This window comes from Malus sylvestris, chromosome 11 (genome assembly GCF_916048215.2).
Source record: "Malus sylvestris chromosome 11, drMalSylv7.2, whole genome shotgun sequence".
Lineage (NCBI taxonomy): Eukaryota > Viridiplantae > Streptophyta > Magnoliopsida > Rosales > Rosaceae > Malus > Malus sylvestris.
Window position 1 is genome coordinate 19,733,254 of NC_062270.1, and position 22,627 is coordinate 19,755,880.

At 37.1% G+C, this 22,627-nt stretch overlaps 1 protein-coding gene across 3 annotated transcripts; it reads right to left on the reverse strand.

The window, feature by feature from the left end:
• Positions 1 to 535: 535 nt before the first annotated feature.
• On the reverse strand, positions 536 to 21,766 carry LOC126589535 (ubiquitin C-terminal hydrolase 12-like). 3 transcript variants are annotated; one of them, XM_050254854.1, is made up of 32 exons: positions 21,572 to 21,766; positions 21,194 to 21,263; positions 20,738 to 20,888; positions 20,480 to 20,637; positions 19,586 to 19,851; positions 19,276 to 19,494; positions 19,083 to 19,191; positions 18,890 to 19,005; positions 16,724 to 16,822; positions 16,031 to 16,140; positions 14,609 to 14,683; positions 13,691 to 13,769; positions 13,447 to 13,584; positions 13,001 to 13,081; positions 12,775 to 12,894; positions 6,211 to 6,333; positions 5,435 to 5,512; positions 5,257 to 5,345; positions 5,052 to 5,160; positions 4,588 to 4,656; positions 4,405 to 4,512; positions 3,780 to 3,835; positions 3,464 to 3,641; positions 3,289 to 3,390; positions 3,139 to 3,210; positions 2,947 to 3,012; positions 2,152 to 2,217; positions 1,946 to 2,032; positions 1,712 to 1,828; positions 1,499 to 1,573; positions 1,278 to 1,364; positions 536 to 1,117 (listed from the first exon to the last, which is right to left on the reverse strand). In XM_050254854.1, exons 1-32 carry the CDS (start codon positions 21,599 to 21,601, stop codon positions 1,076 to 1,078), a joined length of 3,345 nt encoding a protein of 1,114 aa, XP_050110811.1. In that variant the 5' UTR covers positions 21,602 to 21,766; the 3' UTR covers positions 536 to 1,075. The 3 variants fall into 3 exon arrangements, with proteins under 3 accessions (XP_050110811.1, XP_050110810.1, XP_050110812.1); XM_050254853.1 differs by having other exon boundaries at positions 13,447 to 13,593; XM_050254855.1 differs by lacking the exons at positions 12,775 to 12,894; positions 13,001 to 13,081 and having other exon boundaries at positions 13,447 to 13,593.
• Positions 21,767 to 22,627: the final 861 nt, after the last annotated feature.

Consider the following 22,627-nt stretch of genomic DNA (forward strand, 5'->3'; position numbering starts at 1 on the left):
TTTATCGTAATAGTTGGACCCACTAGTAAGAGATTAATTATACTAACACCCCTGAGGTATTTTTGAGTTTTCACAAAACCGCCGCGTCCCTTCCTCTCTCCACCTCTCTTTTGAGTGTTTTTTTTTTTAAACTCCAACTAACAAGAATGTTATGCAGAGATTAGGTATACAAATCCACATGAGGACTACCGTGGGAGAGTTTGAAAGAGAAATCAAAATCATCTAGGATGACTTGAAATCCTCCGTGGAAGGATGTTTACAAAGCGAACGCTTCCCTTTTCTTCTTATTACCCTCCCGATCTTCATTCTGGGTGAACAATCCCAAAGCTTTGCAAAAAAAAACCAAGGATATTTCCTGGTAAGTGGGAAATTAAAATAAATAGAGTGAAAGAGATGGTGATGACGATGAGAAAATTTCGTCTAAATTTCAAGTTTAACTCCCTCGTTCAAACGCAAGGTTAGAGGATAAATCAACAGACGAAGGTTGGTTCCCGGATTCTGAAAAGGTTGCTACAAGCAAAACAGAAGCTGTTGCTGAAACACGAAAAGCAGGTGCATTTACTGCCCTCAATTCAATAGCAGCGCCTGGCAAATCTCTTTTACAAAAGTTTAGAAACATGTTCGGGAACTGACTGATCAACCCATACGCCACCCCGTCCATCTCGCTATCTAAACCGACCAGAAACGCGAAGCAAAACATGCAAAAAACTAGTCCAAAAATCTTGTTTACTTACTGTCAAAGTTTACATTGAATTGAACTGATGATGGAAGTCCATTCACACGTCACCCAAAGATGAAGCACCTCTGTCCAAAACTGTAGTTGAGCGAGCTCAAGAGGGGATTTTTCTTCAAGACACTGATTTAGGAAATGAGTCGTCCCCAACCACTCTGGATAAAGAATTATATAGCTAACAAATTCGACTACCGAACGTTGCCAGACGCCTTTTCAAAAGTTAATATCACTGGATGGCTGCACAATCACTTTTCACCAATTCCCTCTTCACAGCCACACGATGTGAAGAATTTACCCAACGCATCTCTGGAACGACAAAAAGCTCAATCATCCAACTACTTCCTAGTTGTAAATTTTTACTGGCTTTTCAAATGTATGACGATTCTGCAAAACACAAATTGTAAAAATGGCAGTCACGTCAACATACAAGCCTATCCACAAATATATTTGAGCAAAAATATAATCTACTAGTTTCAATGCCATTCTTGTTTTTAAAGAAAGATGGACACATGGAAGACGAACAAAACGGAAATATGCAACTCACCTGATTAGCTGCATAAGATCTTTTAGGAGCACTGTCAGAGTGCTCCAGCCCAAGATATTGCTCCCAAGCACCATAGACATCTCTTCTCTATATAGGATGGCAGATGAAAAACAAAACAACGGAAATAAAATCTTAGATTAGAAACATACTACGAAAGTAATAATGTAAACTTCTATTTCTAAAGATTTCCATATCACTGATTTGCAATTTCTAATTCACACCTGAAACCGACTAGACACAATGTCCGAGTCCTGAAGATATTCTGGGCGACCTAGGGAAAGAAATGCAAACTTCCACTGGCAAAGGGAAAAAAAGTGATGTTTCATCATTAGAATACAAAAATCCCATTTCTTCATTTAAAACTTATGAGAATGTCCATCTTTCTAACAAAATTATAAAAGTGAATATGATGATAATGATAACTTAGGTTGCACCTTAGCGAACTCCTCATCTGCAACCTGTAATTTCTTTTGTACTCGAGCTTTAATTTCAGCCAAAGTTTCACCTTCATGTATGACCAAGAAAAAAGGTTCCCCAAAGTTTTGAATTTGCTAGGAAAGGGAAAATTTGAGCATATAAGATACACAACTTCATATGATAATCATTTTTGAAAGGCAAGCATACATCTGGAGGATAGCAGAACTGTGAAACTAAATAGTTGCAACTACCATTTGGTTTTGAGCTGTGTCTTTAGTGAAATGGTAAACATGAATTACACGATCATTAGGACCAAGATTTTTCTCTTCCTCAGGAACCTATGAATTGAAAGGGTACAAAAAAACATCGATTAGACACTCATAACATAAAAAACGCAACCAATAGCTAGAATTAAGACCTCTTAGAGCATAAGCATGAGAGAGAGAGAGACATAGACCTCTTCAGCTCGTAATGTCCAGTATTGATCATTTATGTTCTCAATCTTTTCACTGTGAGGAAAAACCTGCAGATATTTTACAGCAAGATTGATTAGTAGCAATAACAATAAAAATCAACTTTGTATTTATAAGCATTCTAACGGCCATAGAAAATGGAAAAATGGATAAAAACCCCCAAATGTGAATAATCCCATTCTTCCAACCAGTTATATCAACATTTGATTGAGAAAAGAACTAGAAAAAAGGAAAGGTAGATCTCACAGAACCACGGAAAGCCCAAAAGGTAAATTAACAGAATAGTGTCATGCCACACAAAAAGGGCCTAGGTTTTTGTGGTGGACTCATGATTCATTTTACTCACGGTTGGATTTTATGTCCTCACCTTACCTGTAATACTTGATAAATATAAATTTTGATAAAAAGCTATGCCTATCGCAGAATTCACAATGTTGTACATTTGACATGCACAGATATAGAAAACAAGCCAATTAACACTTAGCTCAAATAGCAGGGACATAGAAAACATTAATATCGCAGAGACATTTGACAATGCACAGATATAGAAAACAAGCCAATTAACACTTAGCTCACACAGCAGGGACATAGAAAACATTACTTTCAAAGTGTGTTCTTACAAACTGTATACATTACAAATAAAACCCTATTTTTGCGATGGTATTGTATAATTTACTTTAGAAAGAATCCATTAATCAGACCAATACCTATCAATTTTTTCTTATCTACTTCACAGGTATGGTAGTCAGAGCGTTTTTATTGGAAGATGAAGCTCATACCTTGTAGATCTTGTGATAGAAAACTTCAAGCAACCTAAGTTCTGCATCCGGATGAGACAATTCAACCTGTTCCAAGATGGGATACACCAGTTAGAGCCATAAACTCAGGGTATTAAACTAAGTAAATAAACGATTAAAGTAAACCATTGACAAGATCAACAAAAAAGCGGGCCAAAAAACAAAAAGTTCCACCTTAGTTTTAAGATCATTAATTACATCCCCAACAGTGCTCTGTTTTGGCAGTCTTATGGTGTGAATAACCACCTGGTAAAAGACAGAAATGTCAGAAAATAATTAAAACTAACAAACCATAACTTTGTACGAACTTGTAGGTGTACTCACTTCTTCCTTAGTAGCATGATGGAATGCGACTTTCAGAGTTTTCAAACCTTGTAATTCAGGCAGAGGGATGTCCAACACTTCATAGTACAATATATCTGAAGTCTGTCATAGATTGTTGTAAGAGTTTTGTTCTAGGTATTAAAATAAATATCCCCTAGGGATGTGGAATTATCACCTGATTGTAGTGGACCAGCATATCAGTCAAGTGGTCAACCCCACGATACTTAATTGGCTGGGGTTTGGGTTGTTGTGAGTAACAGTTGTGCGGTGTAAGCCTAAGTTTGGATGGATCATCCAAACCAAGTTGTTGAGCTACTCGTTCCACAACATCATCATAGGTATGGAGTTTTGACCTTAAAATCAATACGACAACCCGTGAGATTGTAATGACAAAATCACTTTTAGATCATATACAGGACAGTTAATCAACACAAATGCATTGGTATTGTAAATAATGTAGATAAACATTAACCAACAATAATGTGGCTTACAGTTCTAGGGAGAAATCCTCTTCTTTGGGTTTCTCAAGGGATCGGAAATGAACAACCTGTGACATATCAGATGATAAAGACTTAGCCAAACTAAGGTACCTTTTTTTATGAGAAACAATTTTATTAAAATACACAATACTTACCTCCTGAAATCACAGAATTGTGACAATGAGAATATATCACCAACACAAGCATACATAATAGAGATATAGGATACATTATCTGAAATAATGCTCCTCAAGAATATTTATGGTGAACCAACTAGATATTCAGACACAATAGTCATGAGAGAACAAGGTCTAGTAATCTACAGTATAAAAGTCTACCCAGAAATTAGAAAACATGACTATTCCATCTTATTATACATGATGACGGTACAGCACCCACAGTTTACCACAGTTAACTTCTTATATGGGTGGGGTGAAACAAATCAATCATCCAGAAAACAAGCATGTATTTTAAATCCTTTTTCTAGTAACAGGACCAGCATGAGATCAAGCTTCAGTAAGAGTCTCACAGCTATACCAAAAGTCTGTTCTCATATGACTACCAATTAAAATAAAGCACCAAAGGAATAGTAGTTTCCAAATTCCAACACATTAAGTATAAGTTCAGGAAGTCTTACTTGACGGTTGTGCACATATTCCAGAAAAGATGGGACATCATCATAGCGGAGATGTTCACCTTCAAATGAAGTTGGCTTCTGAAAGCAGACAATGTCTCCATCCTCAAGCTGCATACAATGACAACAAGTTCAAATATTGACGAGCAAAAGTACTAATGAACACTGATAATATTTAGAAAATACCTGGCAGGCACGAAATGTGAACTTCTTATCGATGGGTTCACACATGACATTGGGCTCAAACTTAATTTCCTGGGAATCAGAGCATTGGTAAGAAACCATGGTTGACCACTAAAGAAAGAATCAAAATAAATCAACCGCCACATAAATAATTAGTAAATAACAGAGACCAGTAATCAGGCAGCTCTACACCAGACAAACTCAACTTATGGCTCATGAACCTTGGATTCAATTGGTAAAGGCACAAGGTTTTGGGTACTTGTTTATAGATGAGACAAACAAATCATATCGCTATGAGACAATCAGAAACTTCTTCACCCAGTCAAGGTTACTGTCGTGAACTGACTAATGTGCCATCCTTAGCTAAATTGCTAGTTTCATTGTCATAAGGAGATATACCATGTAGTTCTAGAAGTTGCCTACAGAATGACACAAGGAGCTGAGACAAGATGTGATTGCATACAAACCTCATATAGGTCAATCTCTTCCTCGGGAGCATAGCCAGCCATTTCATTTAATTTTGACAAGATTTCAGCTGCCTTACCAGTACTCTTCACGAAAAGTCTTCCAACGTATCTGACATTATGGAGAAAATAAGCAAAAAACATAAAACTTCATCTTCTTCCGTAACTTATTGAGTAAGAGTAACCCAAATATGCCAAATTAATGTACCGTAATTCTTCTTTTTCTGGATCATAAAGCTTAAAGAACAGAAGGATATCATCCTTTGTCTTGTCAGGTGGTGCAATAGGGTGTAAATCCTGAATAAAAATGCAGAAAATCTGGGTAAATGCTACAAAGAACATTCCATACAAGAATGACACAATCTTTAGCAGTAAAGTACAATTACCAGCCCAAGCTCTACTTCTAAGAATAACTTTAGTTCTGCATTATGAACCTTGTTCGATACCTCCCTCAACTGTCCAACCTACAATGCAATGAAAGAAAGACTGATGTAAAAAGCACTTTTCTGGATTATGTTTAATGATGGAAAAAGCAAAGTCAAGTCATCCATGTGGCCTTTATTACTGTACTGTACACATCAGCTATTTCCAGAAAATGTTTCATTTAAAAATACAAAAGCAAAAAACTCTTTACTTGATGCTATAGAAATAATATTTCTGAGTTTCCAAAAAATAAAAAACTAATTTTCTTCAAAATTGTAATTTTCCATGGAAAACCTTTCCCAACCAAGACATACTAATTGTTCAACCATTTTTATTGAAACAATGTGGAGCAATTCTCATTGAAACAATGTGGCCTAAAAAAATCATATAATCTTGGCCAGGCTTCACCACCAGTCAACCATGTGTAACAATAAGTCTACATAGTGCACAAATATGGAATTAAGACTTCTATACAGAAAAAAAATATAGCAAGGCATCCGATGTAATGCAACATGAAAGAACTGCTTCAACAAGTCAAAGACAGAAACTATAGCTTTTTTTCCATTTTAAAAAACGCACTCTCTAAAAAGCATTAGCTTGTACATGCAAGCATCATCAAGAGCATGGTAGGCATCAAATGGATATGGAGATGAATTTCATCTGTCCCACAAACATTGAAGAAAAAGAAGAAAAAAAAAAACTTTAAAACATAAAAATAGTAGCAGCACAAGATAAGTACAGATTGTGTTTCCTCCATAGGCGTCAATGGACGGTTAGGACGATATGTATGGTTTTGACGCTTTGCCCACAGCCAAAAACGCTGAAAATGCACTGGTATGCCAAACTCTTTTGCAACCTCCTCCTGAATTAATCATTATGGAAAGCAATTAAGAAGCGCAGCAAGGAAACACAATCCATGTTATTGGAAGCAGCACATCACCACTAAAAAGAAAACACAAGATTGGAAGTGAAGACAGTGATACATATTCGGAATTTGGAGGAGGTACCTAGTTATCAATCATTTCTTATACAAATCTTTTTGGGAGCAGCTTTATTTTTTATTTTTTTATATATAATAAATTAAATAAATTTCAGAATGGATATAATCACCATATGCTATATACCTTGAAGTCCACTTAGAATACTATGCAAAAGGCATAAATCCCTTGGAATGTTTCATTGAAATTTGATTCATCTGCTAGCAAAACTTTTCACTGAGCTACCAGCCAGTTCACCAACAAGTTTTCCTAACCTACAATCCATGTAACAAAAAAGCCACCTACAAAACTGCAAGGGAGCCCTAGCTGCCATTTTCATAAACTTATACCTTTGATTTTTAAATCTCAACAGGAAACCAGAAATTTAATAAAATCGGGATACAAATTGAGCAATCATAGTCAGAGAAATTTAAAAACAGCTAAAGCACCTAACTCTCAAAACAGAGTATGCCCAGAAAACCCAGACGAGCATACATACCATTCAAGCCTAATTTGGCACATCCCAGATGATGCCATTGTATTAGGAATATTTGCGATAAAGTTAGAGGTACTTTAGTTACCTACGGTTTCCCTTAGGTTTTCTGCTGGACTCTTGTTATTTCATATTATTTAGTTTGGCGTATTTTAGTACTTTTGTTACCCAAGGGTTTTCTTAGGTTTAGGTTCTATAAGTTTCCAACTGTAATCCCTTAGAGGATTTTGGAAGATTGAATAAATTTACAGCTGTATAATTTCCTTCCAATATTTCTTGGGTACTACTGGTCACCACATGCAACTGGTGTTTGGACCGCTGGATTTGAAGACCGTTCAACAAAATTAAGCGTGGATCAAATCTGGCAGTCCAAACCATGATGCACTTAGTCACCGGTTGAGCAGAAGGAAAATCGGTTTGCTTCTATCAGGATTGTGTGTTGCAACCTAAACCTAAAATTACATGCAAAGCCACTGGGAGTGATTCCTACAAATTTAAGCCCTGCATCATATGTTTAACAATTACTCAATGGCATCAAATTTAAGCCACTGGGAGGAAAAATATAAATAGCCATATCTCACCATGAAACTTAATCAAAATAATACAAAAAAAAAAAAAAAAAACACAAAACAAGGACCTGCCGTCCCAAATCCATGGTAGAAACAAATAGAACATATCTTTTGGTATACCTATAAATGTCATCTAGTGCTCAAAAGCATCACATGATTATCAATTGAATGAACGCCAAATTTAATCATACATTTGTTCTCTATTTATCACTTCACTTGCCAGTTGCCATAATATTGTCATGTTTACTACTTTTAATTCCCTATAGTGCAGACCCTCAATAATACACACACACACACACATACATACAGACATACATACATACATGTACGTACGTACGTATATATAGTTACTTAGTTAGGATCCGGATAGTGGAGACGCATCTGACACACATTTTGACACAAGTGTTTGTGGGGCCCACTACGTAATGTATTTAAACAATCCAAACGTCCATCTTTTATGTCCTACCTCAAAGATCATGTCTACCAAAATCACACAAATCCAAAACCGTATGACCGTTGGAATTTTTTTTTTTTTTTTGAGAAGAAACAAACATTTTATAAAAGAACAGAGATACACAGAAGTGGATAAGAAATCCACCAAGAACAAAAACAAGAAGATCTCTCAAGAGGATCTGGCTAAAACAACAAAACCTAAAGCTAAATCACTTTACTGCTGCTAACATATCCCACAGTAACTGAGAAAGAGAGTAATTTTTAAAATCATTTGAAACTGAAGCCCAGAGGGCTGCCCAGAATCTTACTCTTCCCCAAAGTACTTCTACCCCCACACCAATATAATCCTCAAAAATTCTTTTGTTACGCTCCAACCAAATGTTCCAAAAAACTGCTGAGACCAGACAACCCCACAAAGCTTTAGCATTCCTCCCAATTCCTAGGGCCTCAAAATTGGTGCTTAGAAGCTCGAAACAACCCTTTGGAATGACCCAACTAACCTAACCTCCTGAAACAATTTCCACCACAGTTGAATCAAGTAAGAACAATGGAGAAAAATGTGGTTTACACTCTCCTCATTATCTTTGCACAAACTGCACCAATGGGGGCATAAGCAAATAAAAGGGCTTCTCCTTTGAATTTGGTCACAAGTGTTGAGCTTCCCATTAGCCACAAGCCAGACAAAAACTTTGACCTTCGGAGGAACTTTTGATTTCCAAATCTGTGAAGAGGGTGGAAAATGTTGCACAATCCCATTGTTACTCAAGAAAGAGCGATAGGATTTGCATGTGAACAGTCCTGATGCGTCCAGTTTCCACCTTCTGTTATCCGTTCTTGATTGAGCCAAGCGAACATTTTCCACTTTCTGTAATAATCTAGCCGCCTCTTCTATCTCCGCCTCATTCAAATTTCTCCTGAAATCAAAATTCCAGCTCAAAGAATTGATAGAATGATCCGCAAAACTTGAGATATTCTGATTGTGCAATCTCGATAGCAAGAATAATCTAGGAAATTGCTCTTTCAATGGTCCCCCTTCCAACCACCCATCCTCCCAAAATCTCACCCTCTCCCCGTTGCCCACCTCAAGCTTGCAAAATTGAAGAAACAAATGAGAACCACACAAAATATCTTTCCAGGGGCTACGACATGAACCCCTCAGCGGAGGATTTGCGTTCCACCCGTTATTATGCAGCCCATACTTGCTTCTTATCACCTTGTGCCAGAGAGAATGTGGTTCCTTTGGGAATCTCCACAACCACTTAGCCAGTAAGGCTTCATTCCGATTCCTCAAATTCCCCACACCTAAACCTCCTTCCTCTTTACTTTTAATAACTATCTCCCATTTTACCAGGTGGCCTTTCTTTCCTTCCTCCACACCTTCCCAAAGAAACCCTTTCATTAGTTTTTCTAGGCATTCAATCACCCCTGCAAGGAATTTTGAACAAGGACATGTAGTAGATCGGCAAGCTTCCCAAAACAAATTGAATCAAAGTTAATCTACCTCCTCTGGATAAGAAGGCCTTCTTCCAACTTTTAAGTCTTTTTTCCATCTTTTCTACCACTGGATCCCAAAACTTAAGTGCTCTTGGCCTACCCCCAAGAGGGAGTCCCAAATACTTTATTGGCCAATTACCCACCTCACAACCCCAAGAATCTGCCAACCTTTTTAATTTCTCACAATCTGAGTTTATTCCAGCCAAATAACACTTAGCTTTGTTGATTTTCAATCCTAAAACGGTACAGAATAAATTGAGGACCTCTAATAAATTGTTCCAAACTTCCTCATCTTCCTCCAAGAAGAAAATGGTGTCATCTGCAAATTGAAGATGAGAAATCTCCACCTTTTCTTGCCCAATGCATAAACCTTTGATCAGATGATTTTCTTGAGCCTTCTCCATTAATCTACTCAAGACATCAACTACTAAGGTAAAAAGAAAAGGTGACAGTGGGTCGCCTTGTCTCAGAACTCTTGAAGCTTGAAATTTTCCCCTAGGCCTCCCATTGATCAAAACGGAGAAATTTGCAGAACTTAAGCATCCCTGCACCCATTTCCTCCATCTATTGCCAAAGCCTTTTCTTTGTAAGACTTCGTCCAAAAATCTCCACTCGACATGATCATAAACCTTTCCAAAATCGATTTTGAACACCAATCCCTCCTCTTTCTTCTGCCTCACCTCTTCTACCACTTCATTTGCAATAAGGACAGCATCCAAAATTTGTCAACCCTTAACAAACACTCCTTGATGTGGAGAGATTGTGCTGCCCAAGACCTCCCTCAATCTTGAAGCCAGGGTTTTCGCCATAATTTTGTACAAACCAGTAACTAGACTTATAGGCCTATAGTCCGTCACTTTCAAAGAGTCTGACTTTTCAGAATTAGACAAATAAAAGTTTCATTTGTCACCACATTTATTATCCGTGTCAAAGAACTCCTCCATGACCTTCAAAATATCTGCTTTCAAGATATCCCAACAATGTTGAAACATTTGCAAAGAATAGCCATCTGGTCCAGGCGATTTATCCGTTCCACAATCAAAAACTGCTCTTTGAACTTCCAATTCCTCAAAAGGCCTCTCAAGCCAAGCTGCCTCAGATTCGCTTATTGAGGCCCATTGATGCCTTCCAGGCCCCAACAAGCCTCTTCGTTGCTGCTAAACAGGGACCTGAAGAAGTTGACAATATGTTGTTCTATCTCTTCCGCATCCTCTATCACTCCCCCGACATCCGCTTCCAACCTTTCTATATAGTTTCTCTTCCTTCTCCCGCTTGCAATTCGATGGAAAAATTTAGTATTACCATCCCCTTCTTTAGCCCATTCCACTTTACCTCTTTGCCTCCACTTCACTTCTTCCTTGTAAGCCATATCTTCCACAAGGAAAAGTAGCTCTTCCCTCTTACTTCTAGCAGCAACATCTAGCCCTTCCATCCCCTCTCTCCTATCTAACTCCTCTAAGCTGGCCTCAGCTTCTTTAATGTCGTTCTCGACATCACCGAAACTCTCCTTACTCCATCTTTGCATCTTTTTTTTTTATGGCTTTTAATTTGATTAGAAACTTATAACCCTCCCAACCTTCCACCTGCTCAGATTGCCACCATTGTTTGAACTCGTTCCTGAAATCTGGGTGTTGTAGCCACATGTTTTCGAATCTGAAAGGACTTGGCCCCCCCATTTCACCTTGTTGGTATCTAGCTGGATTGGGCAATGATCAGAAATGACCCTTGCCAAAGCCATTTGTCTTACCTCTGGAAAAATCTCTTCACAGCCTACGGAGAACATAAATTTGTCTAACCTTCGACACACAGGTTCTTCTCTGAGGTTTGACCAAGTATATTGAGCGTTAAGCAATTCCAAATCCTTGAGTTTTGTATCTCGGATGAAATCATTAAAATTCCTCATGCTTGTAGTCATCCTTCCCCCGTTTGATTTCTCATTTACAAATCTCACCACGTTAAAATCTCCTCCTACACACCATCTTGGTCCGCAAAGGCCGTAAAGGCCAGCCAATTCTTCCCAGAACTCCCTTCGGTCTCTATTTTTGCAAGGACCATAAACACCTGATAACCACCATTCCAACTCGTTGAGGGCCTTAATTTTTATGGAGAGAGAGAAAGCTCCAACCAAAGATTCAATAACTGAGATGTGTTTGGTGTTCCAAATCACAGCTATACCCCCGGAACTTCCTTGTGCAGGAGCATAATTCTACTCTTTAAATCTACTTCCCTAAACACTAGCCACAAGCCTCCTATCGATTGATGCTTTCTTAGTTTCTTGTAAGATAATGATATCGGGCATTAAGCGTCGGAACTGCTGTTTCAAAATCAACCTCTTCTGCCTACTTCCCAATCCTCTAACATTCCAGCTAATTATCTTCATTAAATCTGATTATGCCCATTTGAAATTTCTTGTCTCCCTTGTTTCCACCCACAATCTTGTTAACTTTAACTTTCCCAGTTTTCATTTCATGAAATAAAGACCTTTTCAGAGGAACCAAAGAAACTTTCATATTTGACATAAATTTGGACGTTTGATTTTGTGCCTCATGTTTGACTGATACGCAAGCCGGCCTTTTCCTTCCACTGTACTTTAATAGTTTCTTGTTTTTTCCAGTATCCTTGAATTCAAACAGTTCCACAGCGTCTGATTCTGCTATATTTCTTGTAGAACTGTATTTTTGCATTTTCTTCATTACAAATGAATGTCTTAATGGTTTTGGATTTGTCTAATTTTCTGCAAGGATGATCTAAAACACAGATGGTTTGGATCATTAAAGTACATTACAAGGTGGGCCCTACAAAATGGGCTTCAAAATGTGTGTTTAAAGCATGTGTCCCCAGATCCTAAACCATATATATATACATATATAAAATATATTCCTCTTTGTGTGTGTACTTCTGCTTGTGTAGAATGGTTACAGTTACTAAACCGTAACTATACAAATGAAAAAAACAATGACACACACAGGTCAGTTAACTGTTATTAGACAATGTAAGAGGACTTGAAAGCATCTAGAGTTCTATCCTCTGCTTCTACCTTACATCCAACCTACAAAGGGGGGAAAATAACTTATTTTCTTTAAGAAAAAAGGAGAACTATTGACAAGTAAAGCAATAACTCTAGCCTTTCGAGTTTTAATACACTAACTAATATCTTGCAAAACGAAAGAGGACATAAGCAACCATTAATGCCATAACGTATTTAGCAGACAATATGGATAGTTGGATACCAGCGGGACAAGAAAGTTTTTTTTCTTATTGATAGAAGAAAAAAAAAGGTTTGAAATCAGGTGCAACAAGCACCTTCTGAATTGTACCTTAAAAAGGTTAAAAGGGGTCTGCTTCTGAATACGAAAACTTCTAACTTTGTCATGATCCACAAGATCAAAATAAATATCCTTCCCAATTTGCTCCATGAGGTTCTCATCCCTGGCAACCTAGACGATTCATATACCTCTTAAGCATATTCAAACTAGAAACTTGTACAAATTGACCATTAAAGTCACTTGTTAATAAGGGAGACATTAACAGCTAAACCCCAACCTTTATAATAGTATACAGGTGTGCCTCTGCCTTTTCTTTCTTCTTGTGCTCCTTTTCTTCTTGTTCTTTTTTTAACCTCTCCTGACACAAGTCAAATGAATTTATTTGGAACTTATCTCCCGTAAGGCAAAAGTGTATTTGTTTTCATTTGTATATAAGTAACTCATAAATTAAGCAAGTTTGTCTACAAAGCAGTTGATGTGCCAAATGTATGAAACAAACAAGCAAAGCATGACCTTATTTGTATCTCATTTATTTCTGATTCCAAGTTCAAGTAGAACTTCACTTGGATCATTATGGGAATTTGATCTCAAACAACAGGATAATTGAGATAAGCATTGTTCAGAGGTTCTTTCAAATACATCGTCAAATGGAGAAGCCACACATCCAATTTCTTAAAAATGAATAAAATACCCTAAAACTTGGCCTTAAGAACAGGATCTCACCCTAAGATGTTCAGCAATGTCCCTTTCATCCACATTGCAGATTATTTTATCTCTGTCACTTTCCCGAATGTACACCAGCATGTATGCATTTGAATATTTAGTAAATTTGAAAGGAGTGTTATTAAACCCAGGGTTTGCCTGCGGTAACTGTAAAACAATAAGCAAATTATGAAAAAAAGAAAAAAAAACTTAAAAAATTATAAACATTGATTCAATATCGCAGGCAGAAAATGGAAAAGCATACCTCTTCCTCACCACCATACTGCTCCTCTAGTGCCCTCTTTATATCTTCTTTTGTTACCCTCTCATCATCGAATTTATACCTGTGAACCACATTCTTAATGACGTGAAATAAAGGGTGCTTGATTGAAGATAGTAGCAACTTCAGTTCCTTGCTTTCCCAGCATTTCTCAAAATTCAATCAAATGTCTAGAATTAGCATAAAACTTGGGAAACAGAATTGGCAAAGAAACATACCTACTGAGGTGCCTATTATGACACAAGGCCTCAAAACATCCATATGGCATGGTCATTTACTATGTTATAATTACCTTATTGTGGCACACTGAAAGTGAATGTGAGTGTGGTTGCCACTTATCGAGGAGATTGATATGAAGGTGGTATGCTTAGTTATACTCATATAGATAGATTGCTATATAAAAGTTACAACCACATCCATCTTCATATAGATAGAGATAGACACTGCTAAAAATCAAACTACAGTTCACCCAGAAAGGTTGACAATACAACTGTAGTGAGTCATTAATTGCCTTAAGATTCAAAGAATTCACATATAAGGTCCCTTTTGTATTAGATAAGCTTCTTGTTTTTTTATTTTTTTCCAGCTTTTCTGAAGTGGTCCACTTCCCAATTTTGAAATTTGGATTTCTACTGTTTATAGGCAATAAAATTGTCTCTTCTGAAAAGACAAATGCAGAAAAGGGTCCTCCTGATGCTAGGAAAGAAGTTGATCAAATTTAAAACGTAAAGTATATAGGCATATTTGTACATGTGTGCTTCTAGAAATTCTGGCTTCAAACAAACAATATGAAAACCAAACTAGGGGGTTGATGCAGCAAGGTGATGAGAATCAATCATGAGTTTTCCAGACAAGCAAAACATGTGTGCACACTTGAGAGATGGATACAGAACTGTGACATACCACTGATCAGAAAGTGTTGGCCTGATAAAGGCATAATAGTGTCCACCATGCACCCCACCACTATGCACCAAAACACTGTAAACAACCATAAAATGGGTAAGTACAATAGAAAGATTAACTACAAATCGAAACTAATTCTTTTATAGAGAGATCAAAACATGGTCATCCTGTGTCTAAGGGAGACATAAAAATGCCTTAGAGTGTTTGTTTATTCCACAACAATAATTTTTTGTAGAGTAAATTGGAGTAATGGTCCCTCAACTAAAAATCCATTACCAATGGTCCCTCAACTTTAACCCAATTGGAGAAATGGTCCCTCAACTTTAACTCAATTGCAGCAATGGTCTTTCCAACATAACTCATTTTGACAAAATTCTGATGAAGTTGACGAAAAGGACCATAGCTGCACGTTTTGATGAGTTGAGTGACCAATGGTAATGGATTTTTAGTTGAGGGATCATTGCTCCAATTTGATTAAAGTTGAGGGACCATTGCTACAATTTACTCTTTTTTGTAAGAAAAAAACATTATAGGTGAATGAGCAGTACAAGACAGGGAAAAAGCAAGCAAGAAGAAGAAAATAGAATAGGAAAGCACACAACATATATAAAATGAAACGTGTACATACATATAACATCATAACAACTAAAGGTGAAGAAGAAGAAAATAGAATAGGAATGCACACCACAGATATAAAATGAAACCTGTACATACATATAACATCATAACAACTAAAGGAACACGGCCACTTAGAGCATCACCAATGGAAGATGCAAAATGCCTTGAAATTGATATTTACATTTTTTGGTTGGCTTGAAAACACTCCAATGGAGGGATGTAAATTTACATCTTTTGGAGGTCGCCCAGCCAATCAAAGAGCGAACAATGAATGAAATTCCAAATTTCACATCTCTCCCATTGGAGTAAAACTAACACTACACCTCCCGGAAATGTAAAATGAGATGTAAATGTGGGTTTTACATATCAAATTTGTTTCTCTCTTAGTACTATGAATCTTGTGGCTGGCGAGTTCGATACCAATTTATTTCCTTACAAACAATGTGCAACAAAAGTGAAATTCAGCATCACTATCAGATAGTAACGTCGACCAAAATATCCTCACAGCAGAAATTTTGGCACCCTACCAAGATTCCTTAAAGGACAAAAATGTTTCTGTCCAGAAAAAGGAGATGCAGCTAAAAGAGCAAAGGGGTTTCCTACAAAGCATGCATGAGGAATTTAGAATTCTTTCAATAACAAGAGCTACATAGAATCCTTCCCCAACTATATCAAGCACCAGTAAGTGAACCTCATAACTATTATTATCACATGAAAGGGATCACCAGAAAGCTTCCCTAAGAGATTTAACTAAACAAAGTGGCCTCCGATACATGACAAATAACAATGGTGCTGAAAACGTACCTGTGAAGTGTGTAAAGGTTGTGAACGCTCCTATCAGCTTCAGGCGATAAATATTTTCCATTCTCTCGATCAAGGTCAAGTTGTAAAGGGAACTCATAACGATCATTAATCTACACAATGAGACCATCAAGAACTATATTTAATGTCGAGTAAAGAAATGCAGTTTATCAGTCTTATGTAATCAAATGCTAATCACATCACTCCAATCTCATCTGGAATAAATTATGAATGGATGGTTAGAAAGGCGCTATATATGACAGACCAGTCTAATAAACAGGTCATTCAAGTCAAATGTCTGATAATAGAACCATTAATGGCCAGATCACAGGACATGCCAATCATAAGGACAACTTTAAAGCAAACACAACATGGGTCCTTACCCTTTTTTGTCTAAACTTTGATTAAAACTGGTTTAATTGACTGAAACTGAACTTTCAGTCTAAATTTACTCTCTTTTGTATTCTTTCCTCAGCATTCATACTGACCACAACTTATCAAGTAAATATACTCTGATTGCGAATAAATGGATCATTAAATACAAACAACAGTTTCCCATCTTCATTTTCAAACAATCATTTGGACACAATTGTGATGGACAAACTATAGTGAAATTCATGGTAACAAACTAATCATGCACAAATAACAGTCATTATGGCATGTTATATCAATTTTTTCCCCTTATTGAATTCCAACCTTCACCATTGTGTCCCGCATGAAGTCATACTCAAATCGTTTCAGTTGAAGTTGAAGCACAGGGGGGAAGTCAATGAACAGAACACCTTTCTTGGCATCCTGAAAAGATCCCACAACGTCCAAAATGATCATCCAACAAATATAAGCCAATAAAACAATAGTTTTTCTTATGACAGACAGCCAAAAACAAAATGCAACAAACTGAAGAAATAATCACACTTGTGGCTGAAGCAAACCAACTATTAGAATTGGGACATTACAATCCCTCCACAAAACAAAAGACAAAGGTAGATTTAGCATGGGAAAGAGAGAGAGGAACAATAAATAGGAGAGAGGTAGGCAAGAGGAAGAAGCCAAGGAAAAGAAAAAATTGAACGTAAATATTGATGCTTAAATCTACCCACCAAATCATTTATATAAGTTTTTACAACTTTCTAAGATAAGATCCACTTTTACAACTTCTACTGAATTTACGCAGCAACTTGTTTGAAAAGACCGTCAGTTTCTTTTGAACACCCCTAATATCATGTACAACTAGGCTATTCAAACTTTGTTCTGCCTCATTATTCAAACATTTTGTTTTAAAAAGAACCAAACTTTTATTTCAGATTAAAACAATACAACAGAAAACGAGATCTCTCTAAATTACAAGACAGGCTTTTCCATTTCTGAGAAACAGCATAAAACAAATAATTACAAGATAGAGGCTTTCCAATTTGAAAAATAACAGAAAACGAGCTCTCTTTAAATTCCAAAGCTACACGCACTCACAAAGATGCCCAACAGCATGCCCCTTCCCATAAGAATTCCACCTCCTCACAATATCCACAAAATTTCTGCTTTTCTTATCTCCACGTACCACTGGAAAAATTCACAGCACTAAACCCCCTTTTCAAAGCTTTTCACATAATAACTTATTAGACGACATTGGAATGGACCAGCATAACCCTGCCTCCTCAATTAACCAAGCCCACAAAGAAAAAGCCACAGGACAAGGCAACAACAAATGATCCAAAGTTCCAAAATTTCAGTAGAAGAGACGGAGCCGAGATATCCAACGTGTATTGAGTGACTTAGAAGAAAACGTTACAGAATGCTCCAACTTCCAAACTCTCCAATTTTGCTTTATGAGGGATGAGGGAGACTGGTCCTAGAGTTGACAACAGCGACAACTCTGCTTCTTGATCATTCAGATTCCTTTGAAACCCAAAATCCCAACTTAAAGGCAAAGGAAAGAACTGACACACATTCTTGGAATAGATATGAAATTGTGATTACCTGTACAGATGCAGATATAACGAACAAAACTCTGTATCCTCAATCCATCTGTCTTTCCCAAAACCTCACTTTAAACTGTGTCCTTTAGAAAGATCTGTCGATAGGCAGCAACTTGTATCTCTTGCCACAACCTTCAGATCCCAACCAAATCAGATAAACCATACTTCTGAATTTGTTTTATCCCCTTGCAGCTGAGAAGAACAATCCACTATTTTCTTCTTCTTTCTTTTTTCTTTCTCATAATAAAATAACTCATCATATTTCCAAAATCCTGAAGGTTTATGAACTTGGATTGTGTAGACTATCCATTCCAGTATTCAGAAAATTAAGTTTAACAACTGCCAACCTATTTCTTCCCCTCCCTCAGTTGTAACACCTATTTTACCACGCCTCAATCTTATTCATCAATTTGAAGGGCCTGTGAATGCCCAACCCTTGCGACTTTGCTTTTTATAATTTTCTTCTCTTGTTTGGGTTGAAAATGCCTTGCAAAAGCAATGGTTCGATAAGTTGAAGAAAAAAAAAAGCTAGCCACCATCTAATTTGCAATCATTTTTACCTTGACTGCCTCAAGTTAATTTGTCTCCACCCAAGATATCAGGTTTATTTGTTTACATTGGGGCCAAAAGTGTCCTAAGACACAAAACTAAAATTCGAAATAAAAAGGCACGGATGGCATTGCAAAAATAGCATCCTGCAATCTTGATCAATGCAAGGAGCAAGCAAAAGTGAGCTGCTCAGAAGCTTAGTCAACAGAAATAAGTTTAACGCTCCAAAGCAACGAATTATCTAAAATTTTCTCAAATTAGCAAGCAGATAAGTCCCACAGAATTTCATGCAAAATTGTCCAAATTATCTACACCCTGAAAATTTAATAGAGCTACCAACCTGTAATCCATACTGTTCAGCATGATACTTGTTATCACCCTCAAGACGTTCCACTTCAACATACTTATCAAAAGAAGCATAAACATCACGACAGCCCTTGACATCAAGTTGAAGGTCTGCCAGGCACATATTAAAAAATGTTATGCAAAAGGAGCATAACATGGGAGAGCGCAAAACATAAACAACAAAGTACCATAAAATGATTCCTTTCTTGTAGATTTGTAGTCCACGTTGATGCATTCAATGTAGTTCATATGGTGTCCTTCGAATAACTTCTGTATAGTTCCCTCTACAACAGTTCCCTGGTGTACTTTTCATTAAGTATCCAGAGCTTCCAATTCATAAGATTTTCAAATTTATCAAACTAAGTTTAGTTAGAATTTTACCTTCATTTTGTGCTCAAGTTTTTCACACAAAACTCTATTGAGTTCTTGCACATCATGCTGCATAAATGAATCATATGTGTCCCATCCAAAAGACTTTGTAAGCTCTTTGGTCGCCACACTATTGTCACTGTACTGGAGCTTGTAAAATAGACTCTGCAGAGCCAATGGTATGCTTTGCGATGGCAAATCATTCTCAGTTGTAGGCATATGGTAAACAGCCTGAAATATATAATCCAAGAAATTGTTTTCCTCAGATCTCTAAACAAACAAGTTAGCATGAGGGAGAAGAAAAATGTCGGCAGCCGCTAACCTTTCTGAAATAAGGAATATGATACAGAGTCTGGAGAAGAGAGTTCATGTAGCACGTTGCTCCTTGGTTCTTAAGCCCCACATAACCTGTCTCCTTTTTTGAGTCATATGTCCAGTAATCTACAACCCTACGAACAAGAACCTCGGCTTCAACTATAAGTGTATCATTCACAAGATACCCTCTACTGGGATCGTAAAGTTCACTAAGAGGCATGAAGGATGTAAAACCCCAATCACTTTCTCGCGCATTGAACTGGTGCTGTGTGTCTGTATCACACAAATACAGTAAGTTGAAATTTATATGCACAACAACAACAAAGCCTTATCCCAAAGTGGGGTTGGCTGAAGAATCCTAGAATGCCACTGCGCTCAGTTAATTGAAATCTATATGCACATTTTTGTTTAATTCTGCAGGTTTCTGTCTGTAAGTATACAAAATGTCAGCACCGGCTTACGGAATTGGTAAAATTTTGGTTTTCGAAACAACTCCAACTAATACAAGCCTAAACATAACTATTGAATTTCTAGATCACATGAGCTGAAGCTTAAGTACCAGAAGCAAACCGAAAGGCCAAACACATCTACATTCTGAATTTCCCTATTACATAATGCACTCCTTACAACCAAGTCCTCCACTGAATTCATTGGGCTCTGATACTTGTAATGAACCATGAACGATTTTCTTTCCTAGCAAATCTACTTATTTTCATCAACATAAGAAACCATTATTTGCAACATTCCTGATTTCCACATTTAAACGCACACACGTTATGATAGATAGAGAATCACACCCAACATCATGGATTAAGTCCGGAAATTCTTATATTGCCAAATGCTCCAATCCGAAATTTAATGAGCATTGGAAGATTAGAAGAATATATATCCGAGGAGTTACCTTTTCGTACTGAATACTTGTTATGAATTTGATTGATAACCCCCAAGCTAAACTGTGCATATCTACTCCACCCATATGGCAAACATGAAGAATCTGCAACATCCAAATACATAGACAAATGATCCACATTGTTTCCCTTCGGAAAAATAAGCACGCGCCTGCCAAAGCAAAGCAAAGCAAAGAGGAACATGTCAAAGAGGAATGTATCACAGCAAAGTGAAGATGTAAAAAAAAAAAAATAGAGAAGATGACCATTACCATTTATAGCCGCCAACAACAAATACATCTGAATAATACTTCTTTGTATTCATCCTAGTAAAGTTGTCAACTCTCCATGTGAATCTTGATGATGGAGGATCCTCCACTGGCTGGTTCTCCACATTATTAGCAGTTTCAGGTTGTGCAACGACTAATATGCAAAGAAACAAAAATGAAACATAAATATGTTACAAAATTTTCTTGCTGTTAGTTGTTGAACGTACAACTAAAATAACAGTACTGCCAGAAAACTAAAATATTAAACTCAAAGGATCTATTTCAGTATCCAACTGTGCAGAACATGTATATATGATCTTTTTCAATGGACACTGTATGAGAACTTCCTAGAGTTTGCTTTCAAATGCAAAAAAAATAATCCTAGTGAAGACAACCACTTGTCAGATACAAGTAACACTAAAATTACAGGGAATGGACATGCTGTAAGGATCATAATACCTTCCATGGGTTGGTGATTGTTTTCAGGCAAATCCGAATGCGGGACAAGCATCTCCTCGTCCTCTGGTTGCTGAAACAAAAACACAAGGGTGACGAAGAATTCTGAGCATTTACCAAAAGCAAACCCTTATTACTATTTCCAACAAAACCCTAAATTTCAAACAGCAATGGAGAGAATTATAACCATATTGCAGAAATTTGGAAACCAAAGCCCTAAACAACCCCAAATTTCAATTTTAGTTCTGGAAAAAAAAAACCCAATTACAATAATCTTAGGAAATACATACAAATTTGAACCAAAAACCAAACCTCTGATATCGGCAAACACCAAACACATAGATGCATGTATACTTAGAGAGAGAGGAGAGAGAGTCATACATCAATAGGGGCAGGCGTCACGACTGTCATGGTTGAATGAAGCTGCAGAATGAGATATGGAAATACCTCACAGAAAGGTACGAGAGAGAAAGTGAGAGAGGGAGAGGGAGAGGGAGAGGGAGAGGGAGAGTAAAGGCTTGCAGTAAGAGAAGTGCAAAATGGCGATCACCAGAAGCTAGTCGAGGAGGGAAGAGGGTCTTTGCTCTTCTTTATATGTATGTGTCGGGTAGTACGGTAACAACATGTTTGGGAAAAGAAATTTAAAATTATTAAAGAAATCTAAAATGACAGAAATTGAAATGACGAGATTTTATTTTTTAGAATTTGTGACTTTTCTTGTTTTGTTAATCTAAAGAATAATGAAATTGAATACAAAATTTTTTATTTTTAAACTCTTAATCATAGAAATTGGAAAATGACACATATTTTCATAGAATTTAAACTTGGAAATTGAAGGTTCTAAATTCCAAGTTTTTTTTTTTCCACGTGGAAATTCTAAATTTCTATGTTTATGAATCCAAAAAAAGAAATTGGTGCATGTCAATTTATAAATTCCGACTTTTACCAAATTCCAAGTTTATTTCCCTCATCCAAACTGTAACATCCCACATCGCCATGGGGAGTGGATCATGTAAGCCTTATATGTATATTCTCATATTTACCTAGCACGAGGCCTTTTGGGAGCTGGCTTTGGGTTCTATCGGAACTCCGAAGTTAAGCAAGTTTGCGCGAGAGCAATCCTATGATGGGTGATCTACTGAGAAGTTCTCGTGTGAGTTTCCAGAAACAAAACCATGAGAGCGTGATCGGGGCCCAAAGTGAACAATATCGTGCTACGGTAGAGTCGAGCCATGTGGTGAGTGCTAGGGCTGGGATGTGACAATTTGGTATCAGAGCCGCTCCCTGGCCGGAAGTGTGTCGATAAGGATGTCGGGCCCCTAAGGGGGATGGATTGTAACATCCCACATCGTCTGGAGGAGTGGATCCTGTAAGCCTTATATATATATTCCCATCTTTAACTAGCACGAGGCTTTTTGGGAGTTCACTGGTTTCGGG